Source organism: Pygocentrus nattereri, chromosome 22 (genome assembly GCF_015220715.1).
Source record: "Pygocentrus nattereri isolate fPygNat1 chromosome 22, fPygNat1.pri, whole genome shotgun sequence".
NCBI classification, from domain to species: Eukaryota; Metazoa; Chordata; class Actinopteri; order Characiformes; family Serrasalmidae; genus Pygocentrus; species Pygocentrus nattereri.
Genome location: NC_051232.1, coordinates 10,720,925 through 10,744,598, shown reverse-complemented (window position 1 = coordinate 10,744,598; position 23,674 = coordinate 10,720,925). Strand labels below are relative to the sequence as shown.

Sequence of the window (23,674 nt, the reverse complement as noted above, 5' to 3'; positions counted from 1 at the left end):
AAAGACCAAACCAGAACCAGTTTGAGAGTTTAATTTGATCTGCTTTTTATTTTTCATATTAACCACATAACCCAGCATCCCCAAACTTTAGATTTGTATTGTTTTTAGGGGGACTTTGGGAGCTACTCTAGCCTTTGCTCCCTCATCATTTGAATGGTTACCACTCATAACACTGAGTTCAGCATTTTGTCTGTCTTTATGACTATTCTCTGAACAAGAAGAAGGCTGGAAATATTTCAACTTCAGCCTTTACTACATCTCTACTGAGAAGAAGAGCTGGAGTTACAGCAGACAGGACTGCAGAAAGAGAGGAGCAGACCTGCTGATCATAAACAGCAGAGAAGAACAGGTGTGTGTGTGTGTGTGTGTGTGTGTGTGTGTGTGTGTGTGTGTGTGTGAGAGAGAGAGAGAGAGAGAGAGAGAGAGAGAGAGAGAATCATTGTGCACTATTCTTTGCTACAACATTCACAGGAGTTCATCAGTAAAGTATTTGGCAGCACTGAAGCTTGGATTGGTCTGACGGACAGTCACACAGAGGGGGACTGGAAATGGGTGGACGACTCAGCACTGACCACTGCGTAAGAGACTACTCAACTCTGCTTATGATTCATATTTACCATTCTGTGAAGGTCTAGATGTGGTAGAAATGGTGAAGACATTCATTATTGTTCTTTCAGGTTCTGGTGGACGGGGGAACCCAATGATTATGATAGAAATGAGGACTGTGCTATAACTGACTATAAAGGTGTTGCATCTGAACGTGTATCAACTTGGGCTGATTATCCCTGTAATCATCCTGTAGTTGGAATATGTGAGAAAAAATTAATTAAGAGTGAATGACAAACAATTTTTATTTTTATTTCGAAACAATAGAATCGAATACTCGCTATTAATCAACATGTTTATTGAACAGTTTCAACTATTAAGACATTATAATGATTAGATGTGCTTTTTCTTTTCAGTTTAATGAATAAAAAGACATTAGATGAAACATAAGAGGCAATTTATCTCAGGAATTCAGGTAATAGGGATCCAGATGGGCTAACATGAGCCAGTACAGAACAGTACAGTCTCAAATTCTTGAAGACACATTTTGTTGTCTTGTTGTCTAAGAAAGTGAACCGTACCACAGCTGAATACCCAAGCTGAAATTGTTACTATATTTGCCAGTTTAGCGAACATGCTGAGCTTAAACGTATGGGAAGAGCTAGAAATAGAGCAGACCATTGATTGGTTAAATACAGTGTTAGACACGACTGTTGTCATAACCAGTTTAGACAGTGACAGTTATCTGTCCAACAGCTACCGAACACATCATTAAATCATTCTCTATCTTTGCCATCACTTGCAGTTAAAGCTGCATTACTGAGAAAGTGTCAGACTGACAGCAACTCAGCTCAGCCTATTATTTACTCTTCCAATTTCACACTTTTACTATTTACTGTCTATTTAATGTTATGGCTACACCATGGGGTCTGACAGTAATTTCAGTACTCTGTATGTCCTGTCCATATTGTAGTATTGACAATAAAACCTGACTTGACTTGACCTGTTCAGCAGAAAACACAACTTCGGGATCACTCTCCAGTGCTCTGTCCTTCATGAGGGTTTTCCAGCTGAAAAAAGTCACCCTGGTTCTTTGCCGACGCTGTTCTATTAGTTTTCTTCCTTTGTTTCTTTTTGCGTTCGTTTTATGTGGCCTAATGTTACTTGCTGCTGACTCCCTAGCACATAAAGGTTGCATAGTATTATATTGTGTTCAATCAACTGAGCGTTCTATTGATTATCTGATTTGCTATTTATGACCATTTTGCCTGTTTTTCCAGACTCTGTCTTTTGCCTAAGCCTTTGGATTGTCTGCCTTTTGATCTCTCACCATTTTTGAACCCTTCTGGAATTTGCCCTTTTGACTTGCCCTTTGGAATGTTCTAACGATTATGTTTTAGATCTGGTTGTAATTTCCGGTTTTGATCCACTCCTGCTTTGTGACTATGAGCCTGTTTCACGTTTCCCTCAGTAAAGACTCTCTTGATCATTTTAACGTGAGCGTGTCACTCATTCTGTGCTGTTCCACCATCGTTTTTGCTTGTAAAGAGTAGAGATGAAGAATAGAGATGATCCTTCATGAGCATTACTTTTATTCAACATGCAGCAACACACAGCTCACCTGTCAGGTACTGCAGTGAATAAAAGTTACAGGCTAGTTACAGTGATACATGATTCTGACTGATTGTGATACAGTGATACATGATTCTGACTGATTGTGAAATTGTAAGTGTTACTGAATTCATATTAGTGAAAATTGAACTGTTACATGTAATTTGTTTTTCCATGTAAGAAGGAGTCCATCTGATTCTTTCAATAGCTGCTGTTCATAGACTCTCAGTTCTACATTGATTTGACATGAATATAAAACAGTACATTTATTACTGAATAGCATTACTGCTCTTTACAATTAAAACCCTCTGAGCCGAATGTCAGTGAGTTATTTTCCTACACCAACCTGCCTATAGAGAGGGACCACTTAGAAACAAGTGTAATTGCAGAGAGGGACAACTTTCAGAAGACCTTTAATCTTCAAATTACAATTTATACCTAAAAGAGTTTATTAGAAAAATCAACTTTTCAAATATGGGTGGTTCATCGGTTAGGGGCATTGAGTGCATTCTGCTGTTAAAGGGAACTAATAATAATAACACACACACGCCACTGAAACACACGCCACTGAAACACTCACACACGCCACTGAAACACACACACACACGCCACTGAAACACTCCCACACGCCACTGAAACACTCCCACACGCCACTGAAACACACACACACACGCCACTGAAACACACACACACGCCACTGAAACACTCCCACACGCCACTGAAACACACACGCCACTGAAACACTCCCACACGCCACTGAAACACACACACACACGCCACTGAAACACACACACACGCCACTGAAACACTCACACACGCCACTGAAACACACACACACACGCCACTGAAACACACACACACGCCACTGAAACACTCCCACACGCCACTGAAACACACACACACACGCCACTGAAACACACACACACGCCACTGAAACACTCACACACGCCACTGAAACACTCACACACGCCACTGAAACACACACGCCACTGAAACACTCCCACACGCCACTGAAACACTCCCACACGCCACTGAAACACACACACACACACGCCACTGAAACACACACACACGCCACTGAAACACACACACACGCCACTGAAACACACACACACACGCCACTGAAACACACGCCACTGAAACACTCACACACGCCACTGAAACACACACGCCACTGAAACACACACACACGCCACTGAAACACACACACACACGCCACTGAAACACACACACACGCCACTGAAACACTCCCACACGCCACTGAAACACACACACACACGCCACTGAAACACACTCACACGCCACTGAAACACTCCCACACGCCACTGAAACACTCACACACGCCACTGAAACACACACACACGCCACTGAAACACACACACACGCCACTGAAACACACACACACGCCACTGAAACACTCCCACACGCCACTGAAACACACACACACACGCCACTGAAACACACACACACGCCACTGAAACACTCCCACACGCCACTGAAACACTCACACACGCCACTGAAACACACACACACGCCACTGAAACACTCACACACGCCACTGAAACACTCCCACACGCCACTGAAACACTCCCACACGCCACTGAAAAACTCCCACACGCCACTGAAACACACACACACGCCACTGAAACACTCACACACGCCACTGAAACACTCACACACGCCACTGAAACACTCCCACACGCCACTGAAAAACTCCCACACGCCACTGAAACACACACACACGCCACTGAAACACTCACACACGCCACTGAAAAACACACACACACGCCACTGAAACACTCCCACACGCCACTGAAACACACACACACGCCACTGAAACACACACACACGCCACTGAAACACACACACACGCCACTGAAACACTCCCACACGCCACTGAAAAACTCCCACACGCCACTGAAACACACACACACGCCACTGAAACACTCACACACGCCACTGAAAAACACACACACACGCCACTGAAACACTCCCACACGCCACTGAAACACACACACACGCCACTGAAACACACACACACGCCACTGAAACACACACACACGCCACTGAAACACACACACCACTGAAACACACACACACGCCACTGAAACACTCCCACACGCCACTGAAACACTCTCACACACCACAGACACTGTACACCATCCTGTGAAGGTGTACAGCACTGAATTAGATCTGCCATCCATCTGTTCCTGCACCCGTCTGGGACTATCCACCTGTCTGAGTTCATCACTGCAGTTCTTTATGTCGTTCTTCTGTCCAGAAGAACCTCTTGGAACAAAGACTTGTTGGGTTCTCTACAAAAAAAAACACACAACTTGTTGAGGAGTTTAGTGATCATGATTAGCACTAAAAGATTCAGTAAATAGGGACCAAGACTAGGACTAAAATATCCACAGATTATACTCCGTGACTAGATCCAAAAGATCAGTTTAGGGACTATGACTATGATTAAATGATATAGTTTTAGGACCATGATTAGGACTAAAGGATCCACAATTTAAGGACTATGACAAGGACCAAAAGCTTGATAGTTTAGAGACCATGACTAGGACTAAAAGATCCACAGTTTAGGGACCGTGACTAGGACTAAAATATCCACTGTTTATTGACCATGACTAAGACTAAAAGAGTCATAATTTAGGGACAATGACTAAGGCTAAAAGAGCCACGGTTTATGGATTATGACTAGGACTAAATGATTCATAGATTTAGGACCATGACTATGACTAAAAGATCCACACTTTAGGGACCATGACAAGGACTAAAAGCTCCATAGTTTTGGAACCATTACAAGAACTAAAACAACTATAATTTAGCGAGCATGACAAAGACTAAAAGATTCATGGTTTAAGGACCATGACTAGGACTAAAGTTCCATAGATAAGGTTCCATGACTAGAACTAAAAGATCCACAGAATAGCACAAAAAGACAGTTTTCAGATGATGATTAGGACTAAAAGATTAACAGTTTAGTGACCATGGCTAGGACTATAAGCTGTACCTGTTCTCTTTTCCAATAAGGATGAATTGCATCATCATCTTATCCATGCCATGGAGGGAAGGGGGGGTCGTTTCCAGGCATATTTCACCTGATGTCAATACAATGCCGTCTTGAGAATGCTGACATAAATAGTTATGTATAGTGTTTTAAATATGTTTAGTGCTGTAAATGTGTTCAACATTTATTCATATTATGTCAGTACAATGTCATTTATTTCATAAAACATCTTATGCCAGGTTGCGAGTACCGGCATAAGCACTTAATAAATGTTCAAGAAGTGCTCCATAAACGCATTATTCAGTGCTTATGAATGCGTTATGAAGCCCTTATGTAGGTAGCCTTCAAATGAAGTGTGACCGAATTTTATAGTGTGTACTATGAATATTTGGTGAGTACTATGAATTCATCTGTATCTACTATGAGTATTTGGTGTTCACTACTATTATTCAGTGTCTGTTATGAATATTATCTCATTAACTCACTCAGAAGCTGCTCAGTGTGTGTCTCAACCTCATCCAGCAGTGTATTCATTAGACATTTTTTGGTTTCATCCGTCTCTTCAGTGAAGTTCTCCCGTTGTGGAGGTGCCGTGCTCACCAGCGTCTCAGCCGAAATGCTTTTAAGGCTGCCGGACACTGGCCTACTGGCAGATCCAGAACATCGGCCTCTCCCTCCACCTTTGCTGGCTGCTGGTTTGTTTGCCTTTTTTTCTTCTTCTTCTTCCTCTTTGTTCATGTTGTTCTTCATTTGTTTCTTCCACTGAATCTTCCATTTCCACCCGCTCCTCTTCATTCCTTTCTTTCTCTTCTTACTCTGCCACTCCTCCTTTCTCTCGCTGTCTGGGTCCGAGTCATCCTCACAGACCATTAGAGGAATTAATCCTACAGTACTACTCTTCATTGTTAAGGTTTTGCTTAAACATGACAGAGGAATCAACTGATCATGTTTTGATTTTCAATACGCAGGAGCAATTTTTTGAGGAAAAAACTTCACACTACGTCTTCAGGAGATCATAGATACATCACTGACTATAAATATGAGCAACAGCCTGATCAGTGAGTTGTGAGAAACCCTATGCACATAAATTTGGAGAATAAAAAAAAAACAAAAACAAACTGAAAGCAGTGACTAGTAAACTTGACCTGTATTAAACTGAAATCAGTACAAAAGCACTATTTCATGAATTTAATTGCCTTTTGCAAATACAATATATTTCCAAAAGTATTCACTCAATTTAAAAATCTAATTCAGTGCTTTTAAATACCTTTTTATAGTAATTAACCCTTAATGCTTAAAAAATTTAAAAATGTGTTTTTTTTTTTACAATTGCTATTTAACAGTTCCTTTAATGAAGGTATCATTTTAGCAACTTTTTAAATAATAATGAGTAGAAGGAGAACAAGAATAATAATAAGTACACAAATTACAGTCATTGAATGTATTTAGTTTTGTATTTCCTTGTGAATCTGTTAAAAATTCTGAATACTTCTACATTCAAATAATTTACTGTGCAATCCAAAGCATAGACCATGAAAAAGCACCCACATTGATTTAAAAAATATAGGTTACAGTTATTGTTTATTATCTTTATAGCTATTTGCATGGTACAAAGCGTCACCACACGTGATATGTTCTACAGACAAGGAAAAACATGTGACTTTGTGTAGAAATTTGAAATATACTGCAATAAATACACAGCTCCGCAAACCAATGAATCTGATTTTAAGGTCTGCGGATATTCCGTATATAAGTTTGTGGCATGCACCTGCCCCCAGGCCCCGACGATGATGGCCGAGAGTGCTGGCAGAAAGGCGGGCCCGAACACTCAGTGGCAACGCACCTCAGCGAGGACGCCTGGGAGACAGCTGCGAGTGTGGAGGGGCGGAGCTCAAAGCCCAAGCTCCCCTGATGGACGTGGGTCATGGGAGTGACAGCAGGAGGAGGACGACGCTGGTGCTGATCACTAGAGGCTCCAGAGGAAGGAGTGAGTCCCGAGCTCGGCCCCCCGGGCCCTGCCCCCTGTTACGCAGTGAGGCCACTACGTTCAACCCTGAGCTTCCAGCTGGGGGCAGTAATGGGGAGGCAGTCTCGATCTCGATCTCGATCCCTCTTGCCTCTGGTGCTCATGCTGCCCTTAATGAGAACCACCTGATTCGGCAACCCTGAATCCTGCCTCCAGCATCCTCCTTGAGCCCGGGTTAGCCCATGCTGTGCTACAAAGTTAAGCTAAAGTTATTAGCAGAATAGTAATATGAATCATTATAAATGATGGGAAACCATTTTCACAAATGTATTACTTTTTTACTTAATTAAAACTCCCTGGCTGTTACAGATGCTTCTTCTATATGAACTGAATATCAGTGGGATATTACCTTGTCTGTGAGTCTCATCAGACTTGTCACTGTTGCCCTCAGCTTGTCCATTATGATTCTGCACCCAAATGACTATAAAGCTGCTTTGTGACAATAACCAGGTTTCCATCCACATATTTAGTGCAGATTTTGCCATAGGCCTTTGAGAAATTACATAACATTTCATATCATTGATGTAGGGACAAGACAATGAATTTCCATTTTCCATCACCACAATAGTCAAATTCATTCCATACTCGCTTGAGCATGTCACTGTAGTCACGGCTCTTTCAGTGTGATTTCGGAGATCATCCAGTGCTGTTGAACCAACGACGAACACTCTGAGCTGTTGGAGGTTCACTGCCCATGAAAATCACATTGCACAGTTAGATCACAGTAAGATTCACTCTTACTGAAGTGGAGAATGCTTGTTGCTCAGGGGTCTTCATCTCCTCGCAGACTGAAGGAAGTCATCTTCTGGAGACAGTCAGAGTCTCTATGACCACCTCTTTCAATTGGTATGTGATTGGTTCCTAGGCACCTCATGATTGTAAAGATATGGCAGTTTGAAATGGGATGATTCTTTCTGAATCACCCTGTACAGATACTGTGCAGACTGTCGTCCATCTGTTTCCCTGCATACTTTGTTATCCCCCGTTTACCCTGTTCTTCATAGATGCTCTCAGAGCAGGTACTACTTGGGTGGTGGATCGTTCTCAGCACTGTAGTAACACTGACATGGTGGTGGTGTTTTTTTGTGTGTTGCGCTGGTCTGAGTAGATCAGACACAGCAGTGCTGCTGGAGTTTTTAGAACTACAAAATGCACCTATATAGTAATTGGAGCTGATAAATGGACAATGAGCATAGAAACAAGGAGGCGGTCATAATGTTATGCCTGATTGGTGTGTATATATTTATATTCACTTCAATGGACTGAATCATTCTGAAAATAACCTGAAACCTGAAAGTAGGTTGGCGAGCTTAGAACAGACTATTTCCAAGCATGCTACTTTCCCACCGTGTTATAACACCAGGCTAGAGCCAATTCTTTACAGCAGTGCAATCATCTCCCTACCTATTCCAACACTTACATTTATGGCATTTTGCTGACGCTCTTATCCAGAGCGACTTACAATTTGATCATTTTACACAGGTAGGCCAAGGTGGTGTTAGGAGTCTTGCCCAAGGACCCTTATTATAGTGTAGGGTGCTTGCCCTGGTCGGGGATTGATCCCCAGTCTACAGCGTAGAAGGCAAAGGTGTTAACCACTACACTAACCAACCACACTATCCCAACTCTTCTGCTCTATGGTGATACAAAACAATAACAATCAACCAGAATACTGGATTCACCTGTGACGTCTTGCCTCTGATGACAAAAAATGACAACAACATTTTATTACATTTGTTTTGGGCTTTGGATGTGTAGAAAGAGAAATGTTCTACGGGTCCCTATTTTGACCATGAAAGAATGTGAGGTCTAATTGATATAAACTGTCACAGGATTTTCTTTGCAGAAAGTCAACAGCACACAGTCCACAATCTGAAGTTCCTGTCCACAGAGTTTGCGTAAAATACCACACTCACACACACTGAGTCATTCTGAAAGCTGAAGTGTTTGATGTAGATCAGCCACTATTTAAAACTGAGTCATTTCATAAGGAAATGGTTACGTCTCTCAGACCTGATCCACACGTCAAGACCTGAATTACTGCAGAGAGCGGAATGGAAATTACACCAGTTATATATGAGAATTCAGTAACTTCTGTAGATTCATCTGAGGATCTATATGAAGACATCAAAGCTGAGCATATGGGGTCCCAAACAATAAGAAAGAATCAGGAACAGAAGAGCTCAGGTACGCATGTTCTCTCCTCTATCTTCCTCCTCATTTATCTCATTTTTTAATCTCTATGAAATGTTTAATGGTTTAACATGTGCATAATATTCAGGTCCATATACTTCAGTGTCCAGAGGAACAATTCATTGTTATTTTTTTGGCTCATTAGAAAAATAAGAGACGTAAGATACTTCAGGCTCAGATAAAAGTTGCCCTGGTTATTCACAGCATCATAACTGAGAAGGTTCTTCCATTCTTTAGCTTTGTTGCAGATAAACATGAGTGCTGTTTTATTGGTAAATCTGACTTTATTGAAATCTCTACTAAAACTCAAGAAGGAGCTCAAGGCAAAACACCTAAACAGCAGGAGGCTTGAGTGAAAGTCTCCTTTGTGTTTCCATCTGGTCTAATTATTGTTTGGGAGCAGCTACAGAGATATGAAGGAGATCTGTTTGGTTTGATTTTCCTTTTTCTATGGATGGTCCTGTTGCAGAATCTGAAAAAACAAGGAACAAGTACTACAGACTGGCTGCAGTGTGTTTGGGGTTGCTGTGTGTTCTCCTGCTGATTACCATCACAGTGACATCGCTCAACTTCACTGCAGAGAGAGACCAGCTACTGACCAGTTACAACTACTTGCTGACCAGCTACAAGAACCTGACTACAGGAAGAGACCACCTAGAAACAAGCTACATCAGTGTGATTGCAGAGAAGGACAACCTTCAGAAGAAACTTTCGTGTTTGGGTAAGTCATTATCACATTATAGAAACATTATCGTTTCAAATATGGGTGATTCATCAATTAGAGGCCCAAAGAGTTTATTTAGCCATTGAGTTTTATTAGAGCTGAGTTGGGAAAGTAGAAGGGTCAACGACCCTGCGGAACTGGGACAGAGGTAGGTACTGTAACATGGCATGGGTGTAGGCCCTACAGCCCTCCTCAAAGTCACCACTCTAGGTCGTTATGAGATGCAGGACCGCCATGTCAATGATCGAAAAAGCTGAGGGCTCAAAATTACCGCAAGGCTGGTCCATCGTTTTAAAAAATTACAGCTACAGAACAAAAGATGGGGTGATTCGCGAACCCTGGCAGAAATGGAATTCGTGCATATATGATAACCCCTCAGCATGATAAAGATAAATGTGATACCATCCTATTGATACGTGGTACAAGAATGGGTGTAAATTAGAAAAAAATAAGAATATTCTCCTACAATTCCTTTATTTATTTTAGGCTCTTCCAGGAGAAATTTCTTGAAAACAGTTTTCATAATGGAATAAAATGTCAAGCTTCATAGGGCAGGGGAGACCAAGCCCAGGGCAATTCATTTTTCACACAGATGACATAGGTGTTGAATAAATCTTCATCTTAAAATCTTAAAGAAATGGAATATAATTTACAAGCATTTTGTGTTTACTCATGTTGTCTTATATTAAAATTAGTTGGATGACCTGAAACATTTAAATGTGACAAATTAGCAGAAATAGAAGCAATCAGGAGAGGGGCAAACACTTTTTCACATCCCTATATACATGGAAACTGGAACAGGGAAGTTGGGCTTATCAGGAACAGTCAATGAAGCGTGTGATAGAACCCAGAGAGAAGCTGAACTGGCTCCTCAGTGGGCAGAAGTGGAGCAGTAAGTGAAGCTGTAAGTGCAGAGGTAAGGCTCTCAGCTGCTGGCAGAGCAGCTGTGATACCCTCGATCACTGATGGAGCAGCGGCAGCACGTTTAGTAGAGGCCAATGTCTGAGAGCAACCGTGGCGACTGTGGACCATGACTGTGCAGCACTACATGCATTTTTATATATAATAATTGGATTGTATTGCTATTTTTGGGAATTCGCAATGTGGTAGTACAAAAGTTTAAAGAGAATTATTTAACATTATAGATTCTGTTTGTTAGAAAAGGCTGCCCAGGAGGGATGGAGGTACTTCAATTCCAGGCTTTACTACATCTCTACTGAGCAGAAGACCTGGAACAGCAGCAGACAGGACTGCAGAAAAAGAGGAGCAGACCTGGTCATCATAAACAGCAAAGAAGAACAGGCAATACACACATAAAAAATTTGCAGATAGGTCTTTATTAAATGCTAATATGTATTGGAATTCGATCTATTAGGGCTATTCTATTGAAGCCTTTACTATACATAAACTATATAGTTCCAAATTTAATTCATCCATCCATCCATCCATCCATCCATCCATCCATTATCTTCCGCTTGTCCGGGGTTCGGGTCCCGGGGACAGCATCCTAAGCAATGAAGCCCAGACCTCCCTTTCCCTAGCCACTTCCACCAGCTCTCCAAGGGGGATTCCGAGGCGCTCCCAGGCCAGCTGGGCGATATAGTCGCGCCAGCGTGTCCTGGGTCTTCCCCGGTGTCTCCTCCCAGGTGGACTCGCCTGTGACACCTCCCAAGGGAGGCATCCAGGAGGCATCCTAACCAGATGCCCGAACCACCTCAGCTGGCTCCTCTCGACGTGAAGAAGCAGCGGCTCTACTCCGAGTCCCTCCCGGGTGACTGAACTTCTCACCCTATCTCTAAGGGAGAGTCCAGACACCCTGCGGAGGAAACTCATTTCGGCCGCTTGTTTTTGCGATCTTATTCTTTCGGTCATTACCCAAAGCTCATGACCATAGGTGAGGGTGGGAACGTAGATCGACCGGTAAATCGAGAGCCTTGCCTTATGGCTCAGCTCTTTCTTTACCACAACAGACCGGTAAAGAGCCCGCATCACTGCTGACCCAGCACCAATCCGCCTGTCAATCTCCCGCTCCCTTGTACCATCACTCGTGAACAAGACCCCGAGATACTTGAACTCCTCCACTTGAGGCAAGAGCCTATCCCCGACCCAGAGAGGGCTCTCCACCCTTTTCCGCCTGAGAACCATGGTCTCGGATTTAGAGGTACTGATTCTCATCCCAGCCGCTTCACACTCGGCTGCAAACCGATCCAGCGAAAGCTGAAGTTCGCGGCCTGATGTCCACAATAGGACCACATCATCTGCAAACAGCAGTGATGTGACCCTGAGGTCACCAAACCGGACACCCTCCATCCCTTGACTGCGCCTAGAAATTCTATCCATAAAAATTATGAATAGAATCGGTGACAAAGGGCAGCCCTGACGGAGTCCAACTCTCACTGGGAACGAGTCTGACTTACTGCCGGCTATGCGAACCAAACTCCAGCTTTGTTTGTACAGGGCCTGAATGGCTCGTAGCAAAGAGCCATTTACCCCGTACTCCCGAAGCACCTCCCACAGAATACCCCGGGGAACACAGTCGAATGCCTTCTCCAGATCCACAAAGCACATGTGGACTGGTTGGGCAAACTCCCATGAACCCTCCAGAATCCTGGAGAGGGTGAAGAGTTGGTCCAGTGTTCCACGACCAGGGCGGAAACCGCACTGTTCCTCCTGGATCCGAGGTTATAGACTATAAGCCGGACTCTCTTCTCCAGTACCCCTGCATAGACCTTGCCAGGGAGGCTGAGGAGTGTGATTTGGAACACACCCTCCGGTCCCCTTTTTTAAAAAGAGGCACCACCACCCCAGTCTGCCAATCCAGTGGCACCGCCCCCGATGTCCACGCAATGTTGAAAAGACGTGTCAGCCAAGACAGCCCCACAACATCCAGAGCCTTGAGGAACTCAGGGCGGATCTCATCCACCCCTGGAGCCTTGCCACCAAGGAGCTTCTTAACTACCTTAGCGACTTCGGCCTCAGTAATGGACAAGCCTATTCCCATGTCCCCAGACTCAGCCTCCTCACTGGAGAACGTGTCGGTGGGATTGAGAAGGTCCTCAAAGTATTCCTTCCACCGCCCAATGACGTCTTCAGTCGAAGTCAGCAGCACACCATCTCCACTATATACAGTGCTAGTGGCACACTGCTTTCCCCTTCTGAGTCGCCTGACGGTTTGCCAGAATCTTTTCGGAGCCGACTTAAAGTCAGTTTCCAAGGCCTCACCAAACTCCTCCCATACACGGGTTTTTGCCTTGGCAACAACTGAAGCCGCAGATCGCTTGGCCTGTCGATACCTGCCAGCTGCCTCTGGTGTCCCACAGGCCAACCATGTCCGGTAGGACTCCTTCTTCAGCTTGACGGCATCTCTCACCTGGGGTGTCCACCACCGGGTTCGAGGATTACCGCCCCGACAGGCACCAACTGCCTTACGGCCACAGCTACAGTCAGCCGCTTCAGCAATGGAGGAACGGAACATGGCCCATTCTGAGTCAATGTCCCCCACCTCCCCCGATATCTGGTCAAAGTTCTGACGGAGGTGTGAGTTGAAGATCAATCTGACAGGTTCTTCTGCTAGACGTTCCCAGCAAACCCTCACTATGCGTTTGGGCTTGCCTGGTCTGACCGGCATCTTCCCCCACCACCTGATCCAACTCACCACCAGGTGGTGATCAGTTGATAGCTAAGCTCCTCTCTTTACCCGAGTGTCCAAAACACATGGCCGCAAGTCCGATGACACGACTACAAAGTCAATCATTGAACTGCGGCCTAGGGTGTCCTGGTGCCATGTGCACTTATGGACATCCTTGTGTTCAAACATGGTGTTCGTGATGGACAAACTGTGGTTTGCGCAGAAGTCCAAAAACTGAACGCCACTCGGGTTCAGATCAGAGAGGCCATTCCTCCCAATCACACCCCTCCAGGTCTCACTGTCATTGCCCACGTGAGCGTTGAAGTCCCCCAGTAGGACAATAGAGTCTCCAGGAGGAGCACTTTCAAGCACCCTTCCCAAGGACTCTAAGAAGGCTGGGTACTCTGAACTGCTGTTCGGTGCATAAGCACAGACAACAGTCAGGACCCGTTCCCCAACCCGAAGGCGTAGGGAAGCTACCCTCTCATCCACCGGAGAAAACCCCAACATACAGGCACCGAGTCGAGGGGCTATGAGAAAGCCCACACCTGCCCGCCGCCTCTCATCATGGGCAACTCCAGAAAAGAATAAAGTCCAGCCCCTCTCAAGGAGATTGGACCCAGAGCCCAAGCTGTGTGTTGAGGTGAGCCCGACTATATCTAGCCGGTATCTCTCAACCTCGCGCACCAACTCAGGCTCCTTCCCTGCCAGTGAGGTAACGTTCCAAGTTCCAAAAGCCAGTTTCAGCAACCGAGGATCAGAACGCCAAGGCCCACACCTTCGGACACTGCCCGATCCACAACGCACCGAACCCCTACTACTGCCCCTCCCATTGGTGGTGGGTCGATGGGAGGGGGGACTCATGTAACTCCTTCGGGCTGGGCCCGGCCGGGCACTATGAGTAAATGCCCGGCCACCAGATGCTCGCTGGCGAGCCCCTCCCCCAGGCCTGGCTCCAGGGTGGGGCCCCGGTAACCCTGTTCCGGGCAGGGTACACAAGTCCTGTTTTTGTGTCTTCATAGGGGTTATTATGGATCACACTTTGTCTGACCTGTCACCTAGGACCAGTTTGCCATGGGAGACCCTACCAGGAGCTTTTGCTCCAGACAACATAGCTCCTAAGATCATTCAAGCACGCTAACCCCTCCACCACGATAAGGTGGTGATCCAAGGAGAGGAATTTAATTCATATTTATTACAATATTGCATTTCTTGTTTCTGCACTTAACAGATATAATATACACTATATTTCGAAAAGTATACACTCACCCATCCAAATAATTGAATTCAGCTGTTCCAATCACTTCCATTGCCACAGATGTATAAAAGCAAGCCCCTAGGCCTGCAGACTGCTTCTACAGACATTAGTGAAATAATGGGTCGCTCAGTGAATTCCAGTGTGGTACCGTGATCGGACGCCACCTGTGCAACAAGTCCATTCGTGAAATTTCTTCACTACTAAATATTCAACAGTCAACTGTCAGTGGTATTATAACAAAGTGGAAGCGATTGCGAATGACAGCAACTCAGCCACGAAGTGGTCAGCCACATAAAATGACAGACGGGGTCAGCGGATGCTGAGGTGCATAGTGCACAGAGGTCGGCAACTTTCTGCAGACCTCCAGACTTCATGTGGCCTTCAGATGAGCTGAAGAACAGTGTAGAGAGCTTCATGGAATGGGTTTCCATGTCCAAGCAGCTGCATCCAATCCTTACATCACCAAGCACAATGTAAAGTGTCGAATGCAGTGGTGTAAAGCGCCACCACTGGACTCTAGAGCAGCGGAGACGTGTTCTCTGGGAATCCGATGGATGAGTTTGGGTTTGGCGGTTGCCAGGAGAACCATTACACCTATTAGACTCCCATTCCAATTCACAATGGACTAGACTCTACTGCCAGTGTTTGTCTATGGAGACTGCATAGCTTGGATTTCATACACATTAGCAATAAGTATGACTGAAACAGCACACAAGAGGCCAAAAACCAAATCACACTGAAGTAAAAAAAGAGCTGAAAACAATTCCAAGGCAGGTTAGCATTGTTTCTTCTGGTCTTTTTGACTGCAACACAATGAAACGGTAATCAATTTTGGTTGTAATTAAGAGCTAGAACACATCATAATTGATATCCAGTAGCTCTTTTGCTACTTTTTTCAACAACCATCCTGGGACCCTTAAAATGATTTTCCGTTTTGGTCACACACACGAGTGAAAGTAAACTCCAACTAAGTGAAGTGGGTTTGTTTGAAATCAAGTTTTTAGGTGGGGCAGTTTGACTGTACTTTTCACAGTCTGAACAGAAATTGTGATCATATATCACAGTGGCTTTGCTCAAAAATAGTCCCATAATGCTTAACTGACATTAAAAAATAGTCCCAGGATGAATGAAAAATAGCATAGTAGGGCCTTGCGCATATATCAAATGGAGGCTTATGGTCTATTAGGTAAAATGACTCATGTCCTTTAAAAGCAAAATATATAAGAAATGAAAACAAGAAATGCAACCTAGCTCTGTTTCATTTCAGCAGGAGTTTGTGGACTCGTTGAGCTGCTGCAAAGATGCTGCAGTTTTTATTGGACTGAGTGACAGAGAAACAGAGGGGGTCTGGAAATGGGTGGACGGCTCAGTACTGACCACTGGGTAAGAGATCGTTGAAATCCAAAGACATTCACATAACTGCAAAAATGATGTTTTAGTAAATGTAAAATCCTCTTAAATCTAGTTACTATTATAGGCATTATATAATCCAAAGTATGTGGATACTTGGTCATCACACCTATATGAGCTTGTTGGACAACCTATTCCAAGTCCATGGGCATTAATACGGATTGGCCCCACTTTATGGCTACCACTCTTCTGGGAAGGCTTTCTGCAAGATTTTGAAGCATGTTTGTGGGAATTTGTGCCCTTTCCATCAAAAGAGCATTTGTTTCCACTGCTCCAGAGTCCAGTGGAGTGATCTTAGGATTGTTGGCAGCTGCTTGGCCATGAAAAGCCATTTCCTTAGTTATTGTGTTGATGTTGCTTCCAAAAACAGTTTGGAACTCTGTAGTGAGTGACGCTACAGAGAGCAGCATCTTCATGTGCTATGTACTTCAGCACTCTGCATCCCTGCTTACTGCTTCGCAGCTGGGCTTCATGGCTGTTGTTACTCCTAGATGCTTCCATTGTACAATAGCACTTACAGTTGACTGGGGCAGATCTAACAGGCAGAAATTTTACAAGCTGACTTGTGGCAAAGTTGGCATCCTAAGACAACCCATTCTACCTCTAAGGAGACCGCATGGCTACGTGCTTGATTTTATACACCTGTAAACAATAAGTGTGGCTGAAACAACTGAACAACTGAAGTATCCATGTACAAATGCAATCACAGTCATCAGATTCATCTGCTCAGTGAAGGGGGTCCAAAGCACAGCAACTGCAATTGCAGAGGTCTCCAAATTCACAAAACTCACAAAATAGCTTTGGTATGGGTACTACATTGGTGTTATGATCTGTGTTGTTTTAGGTACTGGGAGAACGGTCAGCCCAACAATGGTAAATGGATAAGCTCACAGGACTGTGCGGTAACCGGGCCTCAACTTGGGAAGAGATGGAACGATAAACCATGCAAGAATTCCTATTACTGGATTTGTGAGAAAAATGTTTGACTTTATAGACACACATTAGACTTTGACGTCCACATTCAATCAAGCAAAGACATAAAAACTATTAACGTAATATTACTACAGGCAGAAATATTTGTCGACCGAATGTCCATCTCAGCAACTCAAATGTGTTATAGTGACAAGCAAAAAATGTGCAAAGCTTTTCATCTTATACATACATCCGCTAAAAGAAAAATATTTTAGATATTGACTTTATAATGATATCCCAACGATTTTATTTTTATCTTAATGTTTTTTTAAAAATAGTAATACCTTGTTTTACTGCAAGCATTTTCATTAAAAAGGAATTTTACTCATTTTTCATTCAAGTCATTTAAAGTGGTTTGGTGTGAAATGCTTTACACTGAGTTTTTATATGTAATGTTGGTGGTAAAAATGGTAAACCTGAAAAAATAAAGCTCTGCTGTGTCTGATCCACTCATACCAGTACAACACACACTAACACACCAATACCCCGTCAACGTCATTGCAGTGCTGAGAATGATCCACTACCCAAATAATACCTGCTCTGTGGTGGTCCAGCAGGGGTCCTGGCCATTGAAAATCAGGATAAAAGAGTGCTAACAAAGTATCAGAGAAACAGATGGACTACAGTCTGTATCTGTAGAACTACAAAGTGCACCTATATAGTAAGTGGAGCTCATAGAATGCACAAAGATACAAAGAGGTGTATTTAATGAAGTACACCTGGCTGGTTAGTGTATACAGTGAGGTCTGTAAATATGTGGAGATTTACTGTACACACACACACACACACACACACACATTGCAGATTTTGCATTCTCCTTAGTAAATCTGGCCCCTTTGCATGCAGCATATTTTGAGTGGACATCTGTGGGAAATATTATTTAATTAGCTAGGTGGTTAAAATACCACTATACCCCAGTGATGCACAAAGATTCCACCTAAGAGGCAAACCTAAAGGGCCATAACTCTGTCCTAAAGGGATATTGTCTATTGAACTATGTTGCCATGGGACTGTGAGCACTGGTGGCCGGGCATTTACTCATAGTGCCCGGCCGGACCCAGCCCGAAGGAGTTACATGAGTCCCCCCTCCCATCGACCCACCACCAATGGGAGGGGCAGTAGTAGGGGTTCGGTGCGTTGTGGATCGGGCAGTGTCCGAAGGTGTGGGCCTTGGCGTTCTGATCCTCGGTTGCTGAAACTGGCTTTTGGAACTTGGAACGTTACCTCACTGGCAGGGAAGGAGCCTGAGTTGGTGCGCGAGGTTGAGAGATACCGGCTAGATATAGTCGGGCTCACCTCAACACACAGCTTGGGCTCTGGGTCCAATCTCCTTGAGAGGGGCTGGACTTTTACAGGTTCACTTCCTCTTTTCTAACTTGCTTTCTTGCTGCATTTCACCTGTGGCTTTGCGAAATGTATTTTGGCAAGTTACTTTGCTGTAGAGATGATCAACAGGAGAAGGAAAAAAAACTTGACCAAGAAGAATAACAAATCCAGAGAAAACAACGAATAAATATGTGCATCATTAGAAATCTAAAGCGTATGCAACTTTAGTTATTGTAACAGTTTTTTTTTTTTCATGAAACCGAAACTATTGTTTTCTATTACTTTATTCTGTTGTTCACCATGACATATAACTTTCATGATAAAGTCATCAGACACTGTGTAGGATGGTATTAAAACCTAACCAAAAGAAAAATGATGATCTAGTCCATTTGCCTCTGCTTCCTCTCAGACTCCCACAGACTCGACTAAAGTGCTATCACGAATGTAATAAATGCTATTAATTTAAGAATAATAAACCCACTCAGTCATGGGATATTCGTTCACACGCATAGTCTGGATTACGATTTGGATTTCAAATCTCTGTAAGCCTTTGACTCCTCAATTATTTGTTTATTTATCTTTACTAATCAGTTGAATGATATTAAAATTGACAGTATTCAAATAGAATTATCTACCATTTCCGTTCAATGATTTCTACCATTATTATCATCATTATTTTATTTGCTCAATTGCTATTTATAATAATATTAATATTGATATGGATTTTGATTGAAATATGTTTAAATTGACATGTACTCCAAACAGATTGTGATAAGACATACAGCAAAGATGACCAGTAAGTTAATTTATTTTATTTTTAACTAGAACTTAAGCTAAACTAAGCATAAACTGAGCATGATGAAGATACGCTGTGAAGAACCGATACTCAAAACACACAAACTGTCCAGGAACAGAAAGAAGAAGCATTGAGAGGAACCAAGATTCAAAAGACAACATCCTAACAGCATGAAAAACAATCAACCTACGCACAACAGGAGAAACTCTCTAAGAGCATGAGGACGATGTGAGGGGAACCACCACTCAAACAAAAAACAAACCCTCCATTAGAACATAAAGAAGAGTCACTATGTAGATTTATGTAAACAATCGCTGTTTGATTGGTTGCCCTGTGTTGTACCTCATTCAGAAAGCAGTCTAGGCTGAAACACTCCTAAGACATCAGAATGGGCGGAGCTAAACTGCTGTAGGCTGATTAAGTAGATGTATGGAATTTTGCTGGTTTTCATGACATCAGAAGTACAGCTCATTCAAAACAGGCTGGTTTTGGCAACTAACAGTGTTCATGTGCCACATCAAACCCTTGAGCCATTAAAGAAATGATGTCCCTTTCTGAAAGTGGGATACATGGCCAGTCTAACATCCATCCATCCATCCATCCATTTTCTAAGCCGCTTCTCCGTAAGGGTCGCGGGCAGTCTAATATCAGTGCTACTAAAAACATGTGCTCAAATGAATGTTCAATCAGTCACCTGCGAGCACTATTAAAATTAGTGCTATTCTTTTTACATATCGTATGCGAGCAATAAAAGGATGATGGTCACATGACACTAAGTCTCTGTAAATAAGAGCATCTGATAAGTGAGAAAAGTAATGTGAATAACAAAATGCAAAAAAAAAACACGTTTGTCCACTAGAGGGCAGTAAATCTATATAATAATCTGTAGATGGAGCTCAGTGGAGATGGTCATATTTCACACACACACACACTAAGCCACTTATGGTACCGGATCGCTGGGGGTGCTGGAGCCTCTCCCAGTGCTCACTGGGTGGAAGGCAGGAAACACCCTGGACAGGTCACCAGTCCATCACAGGGCTGGACATATTTCACACACACACTTTCTAAGCTGCATCTCCCTCAGGGTCGCGCAGCCAGGGGGGTTGGTGCTGGAGCCTATCCCAGCAGTCCTCAGGTGGAATGCAGGATATACCCTGGACAGGGACATTTTTCAGTTTAGTGTAATTTTATTAATTTACATTTCTAAGCATTTGAGGCCATAAGGACATCATACTTAGAGTGGACCACAGAGACAATCTACCTAGAGGGACCTAGAGACATCTCCTTAGACTGGACCCAGAGACATCCTACTTAGGGAGGATCTAGTGACATTCTACTTAGTGGGGGACCCAACAATGATCTACCTAGTGGGGACCTAGCAACAATCCACCTAGGGGGGCCCTAGCGACATCCTACTTAAAGGGGACCCTAGTAACAATATACCTATTGGGGATCTAGCAACATCCTACTTAGAGGGGACCCTAACAATGATCTACCTAGTGTGAACCTAGCAGTATCCACCTTAGATGGGACCCTAGCGACAATATACCTGGGGGGCTAGCAACATCCTCCTTAGAGTGGGCCCTAGCAACAACTACCTAGGAGGGCCCTAGTGACATCCTACTTAGAGGGGACCCTAGCAACAATATACCTAGTGGGGGAATAGTAACATCCTGTTTAGAGGGGACCCTAACAAAATTCTACTTAGTGGCGACTCTACTTAGAGGGGACCCTAACAACAATCTACCTAGGGGGATTTATTAACATCCTACTTAGAGGGGACCCTAACAATGATCTACCTAGTGTGAACCTAGCAGTATCCACCTTAGATGGGACCCTAGCGACAATATACCTGGGGGGCTAGCAACATCCTCCTTAGAGTGGGCCCTAGCAACAACTACCTAGGAGGGCCCTAGTGACATCCTACTTAGAGGGGACCCTAGCAACAATATACCTAGTGGGGGAATAGTAACATCCTGTTTAGAGGGGACCCTAACAAAATTCTACTTAGTGGCGACTCTACTTAGAGGGGACCCTAACAACAATCTACCTAGGGGGATTTAGCAACATCCTACTTAGAGGGGACCCTAGCAATCAATCTACTTAGGGGCAACCAAGCTACAACCTACTTGCAACATACCCACCAACTCTAAAGTTCTAAAAATAATTAAAAGATTAGATAAAAGATAATAAAATTATATATCTAATGGGTTGTTGCAACCAGGAGCTGTCTCTTCTGCCCAGGGTCTAGACATATATATGAGTATCTCTAATATGTTCTTATTATCTTCTTGCCCTGATAACTAACTGTAGTCTAACTACTTCAAAAATGATTAAAGAAATAAAAGAATATCAACAAAAAATAAAAAAGGATAAAAAGGAACTGAAAAGAATAAAAAGACTTTAGCCACTGAGTTTCGCAGGTGCCTTTCAGCTACATATATCAGTGACTGTCCTATGTATTACAGAAGCAAAATACACAAGGTGAACCATATGTCTGAGAAAGCGAGCAGGAGTTTCGTTCTACTGAGTGGCAACCAGGGTGGGTTACTGCACATTGTCGAACTTGGTTGGCATCAGCAAGCCATCTGTTTGCTTGATTATCCATGATTTTTGCAAGGCCATGCACTATGTTCTCATGCCTGACTACATCTGGCTACCCCAAGGAGATGACCTCCAGGACATCCTTCGAGGCTTTTGAACCACATGGGGCTTTCCACAGTGACAGTAGTCATTTTCCCACAATTGTACCTGAAAACAGTCACTGCGACCATTTCAACCGTACGGGATACCATTCAGTTCTTCTGTAGGGAATCGTGGATCATAATGTCTGGTAAGCCTATTTTCTTTTATATTGCACACACATCATACGGTGGTCTATGCTGTTTTTTTCTAATGGAGAATCCTGAAATTCCAGCATTATTAAATGCTCGATGTGACACAACATTGTTTTCATTTTATATGAGTTTTTAGTCTCTGTTGTGTAAATGTCTTACTAGGTCACTTCTATTTTCAAAGTCTGTCTATTTACACTTCCTAAGCAGGCCATTTCAAAGTAAAAAGGACAGTTAACTTTATGGCTGTACAAAATCATCTTAAAGATTAGACATTGAATTTAAGTGTGATCATAAAGTCATTTTAATTATAATTATTTGCTTGTACTTTCATATGAATTGTTCTGGTCTTAATAGGGGAGGGGAACTGTTCTCTCAAGTACGTCTTCCTTTTTTTATACCCATCACATACGAACAGCATTGATCCTTTTTGTAGATTATAACCATTAAGGACGTGAAATTGAATTATTAATTTCTCATAATGACCTGTCCAGGGTGTATCCTGCCTTCCGCCCGAAGACTGCTGGGATATAGCCCCCCCCCACGACCCTGGCGGAGAAGCGGCATGGAAAATGGATGGATGGGTAGACTTCTCATAATTTGATATTATGATAACAATGACATTTTTTTTCAATTTTGCCCAACTGAAATTCTACTGTATATCATACTGAAATGTAATGTTAAAGCATATTTAATCCTCTCAAATCCTGGCTGCTCAGAAGGTACACAGACACAGGAAACCTGCCAGAACAGCAGAAGTACTTTAACGAGCGATACAGCAGTGCCAGAATGACAGTGGTGGTGTGGGTTTGGCAGACTGAAGGGGCGGTGGAGATGCCTGGGGAAACATCTGGACGTAGAAGTCCCTGCAATCATAAGTGCATGCTGCATACTACACCATGTGTGTGAAAAGCATGGTGAGGCCTGTGAGGATCTGTGAGGGCAGACTGATTCTCTGGACATCAGAAAAGCAAAAGTAGGGGCAGAAAGAAGGGCACAAGATATAGCGAGTCCAGTAAGTCTCAGAGATGCACTGGCACAGCTTTTTATGGTGAATGTTGAGTGAGTTCTTGCTGCAATGTAACATGACACAAAAACCCTTTTGTACATAAATGTAAAGTTACTTTGTTTTATACAGAAATATTTAATTCACACGCATTTTTGAGTTAAAGTAATTATTCTTTATCAGACGTTTTGGTGATTTAGAGATTTTGGTGATGGCAATAAAAAAAAGATTTATTTTCAGCTTACAAAAGATATCAGCCACCATTCAGTAGTGACAGAAGAGTTTATTGCCATTTTATGTAAAACACTGCAAACATTGCATCCTT

At 43.3% G+C, this 23,674-nt stretch overlaps 1 protein-coding gene across 2 annotated transcripts; it reads left to right on the top strand.

Annotated features, from left to right (window-relative positions):
* Positions 1 to 9,205: 9,205 nt before the first annotated feature.
* On the top strand, positions 9,206 to 17,623 carry LOC108438136 (CD209 antigen-like protein C). Of its 2 annotated transcripts, none has more exons than XM_017715726.1 (5): positions 9,206 to 9,389; positions 9,976 to 10,116; positions 11,279 to 11,421; positions 16,276 to 16,388; positions 17,260 to 17,623. In XM_017715726.1, the coding sequence occupies exons 1-5, from the start codon at positions 9,257 to 9,259 to the stop codon at positions 17,399 to 17,401; spliced, it is 672 nt and encodes a 223-aa protein (XP_017571215.1). In that variant the 5' UTR covers positions 9,206 to 9,256; the 3' UTR covers positions 17,402 to 17,623. The 2 variants fall into 2 exon arrangements, with proteins under 2 accessions (XP_017571215.1, XP_017571214.1); XM_017715725.1 differs by having other exon boundaries at positions 9,865 to 10,116.
* The last annotated feature ends 6,051 nt before the right edge of the window (positions 17,624 to 23,674 follow it).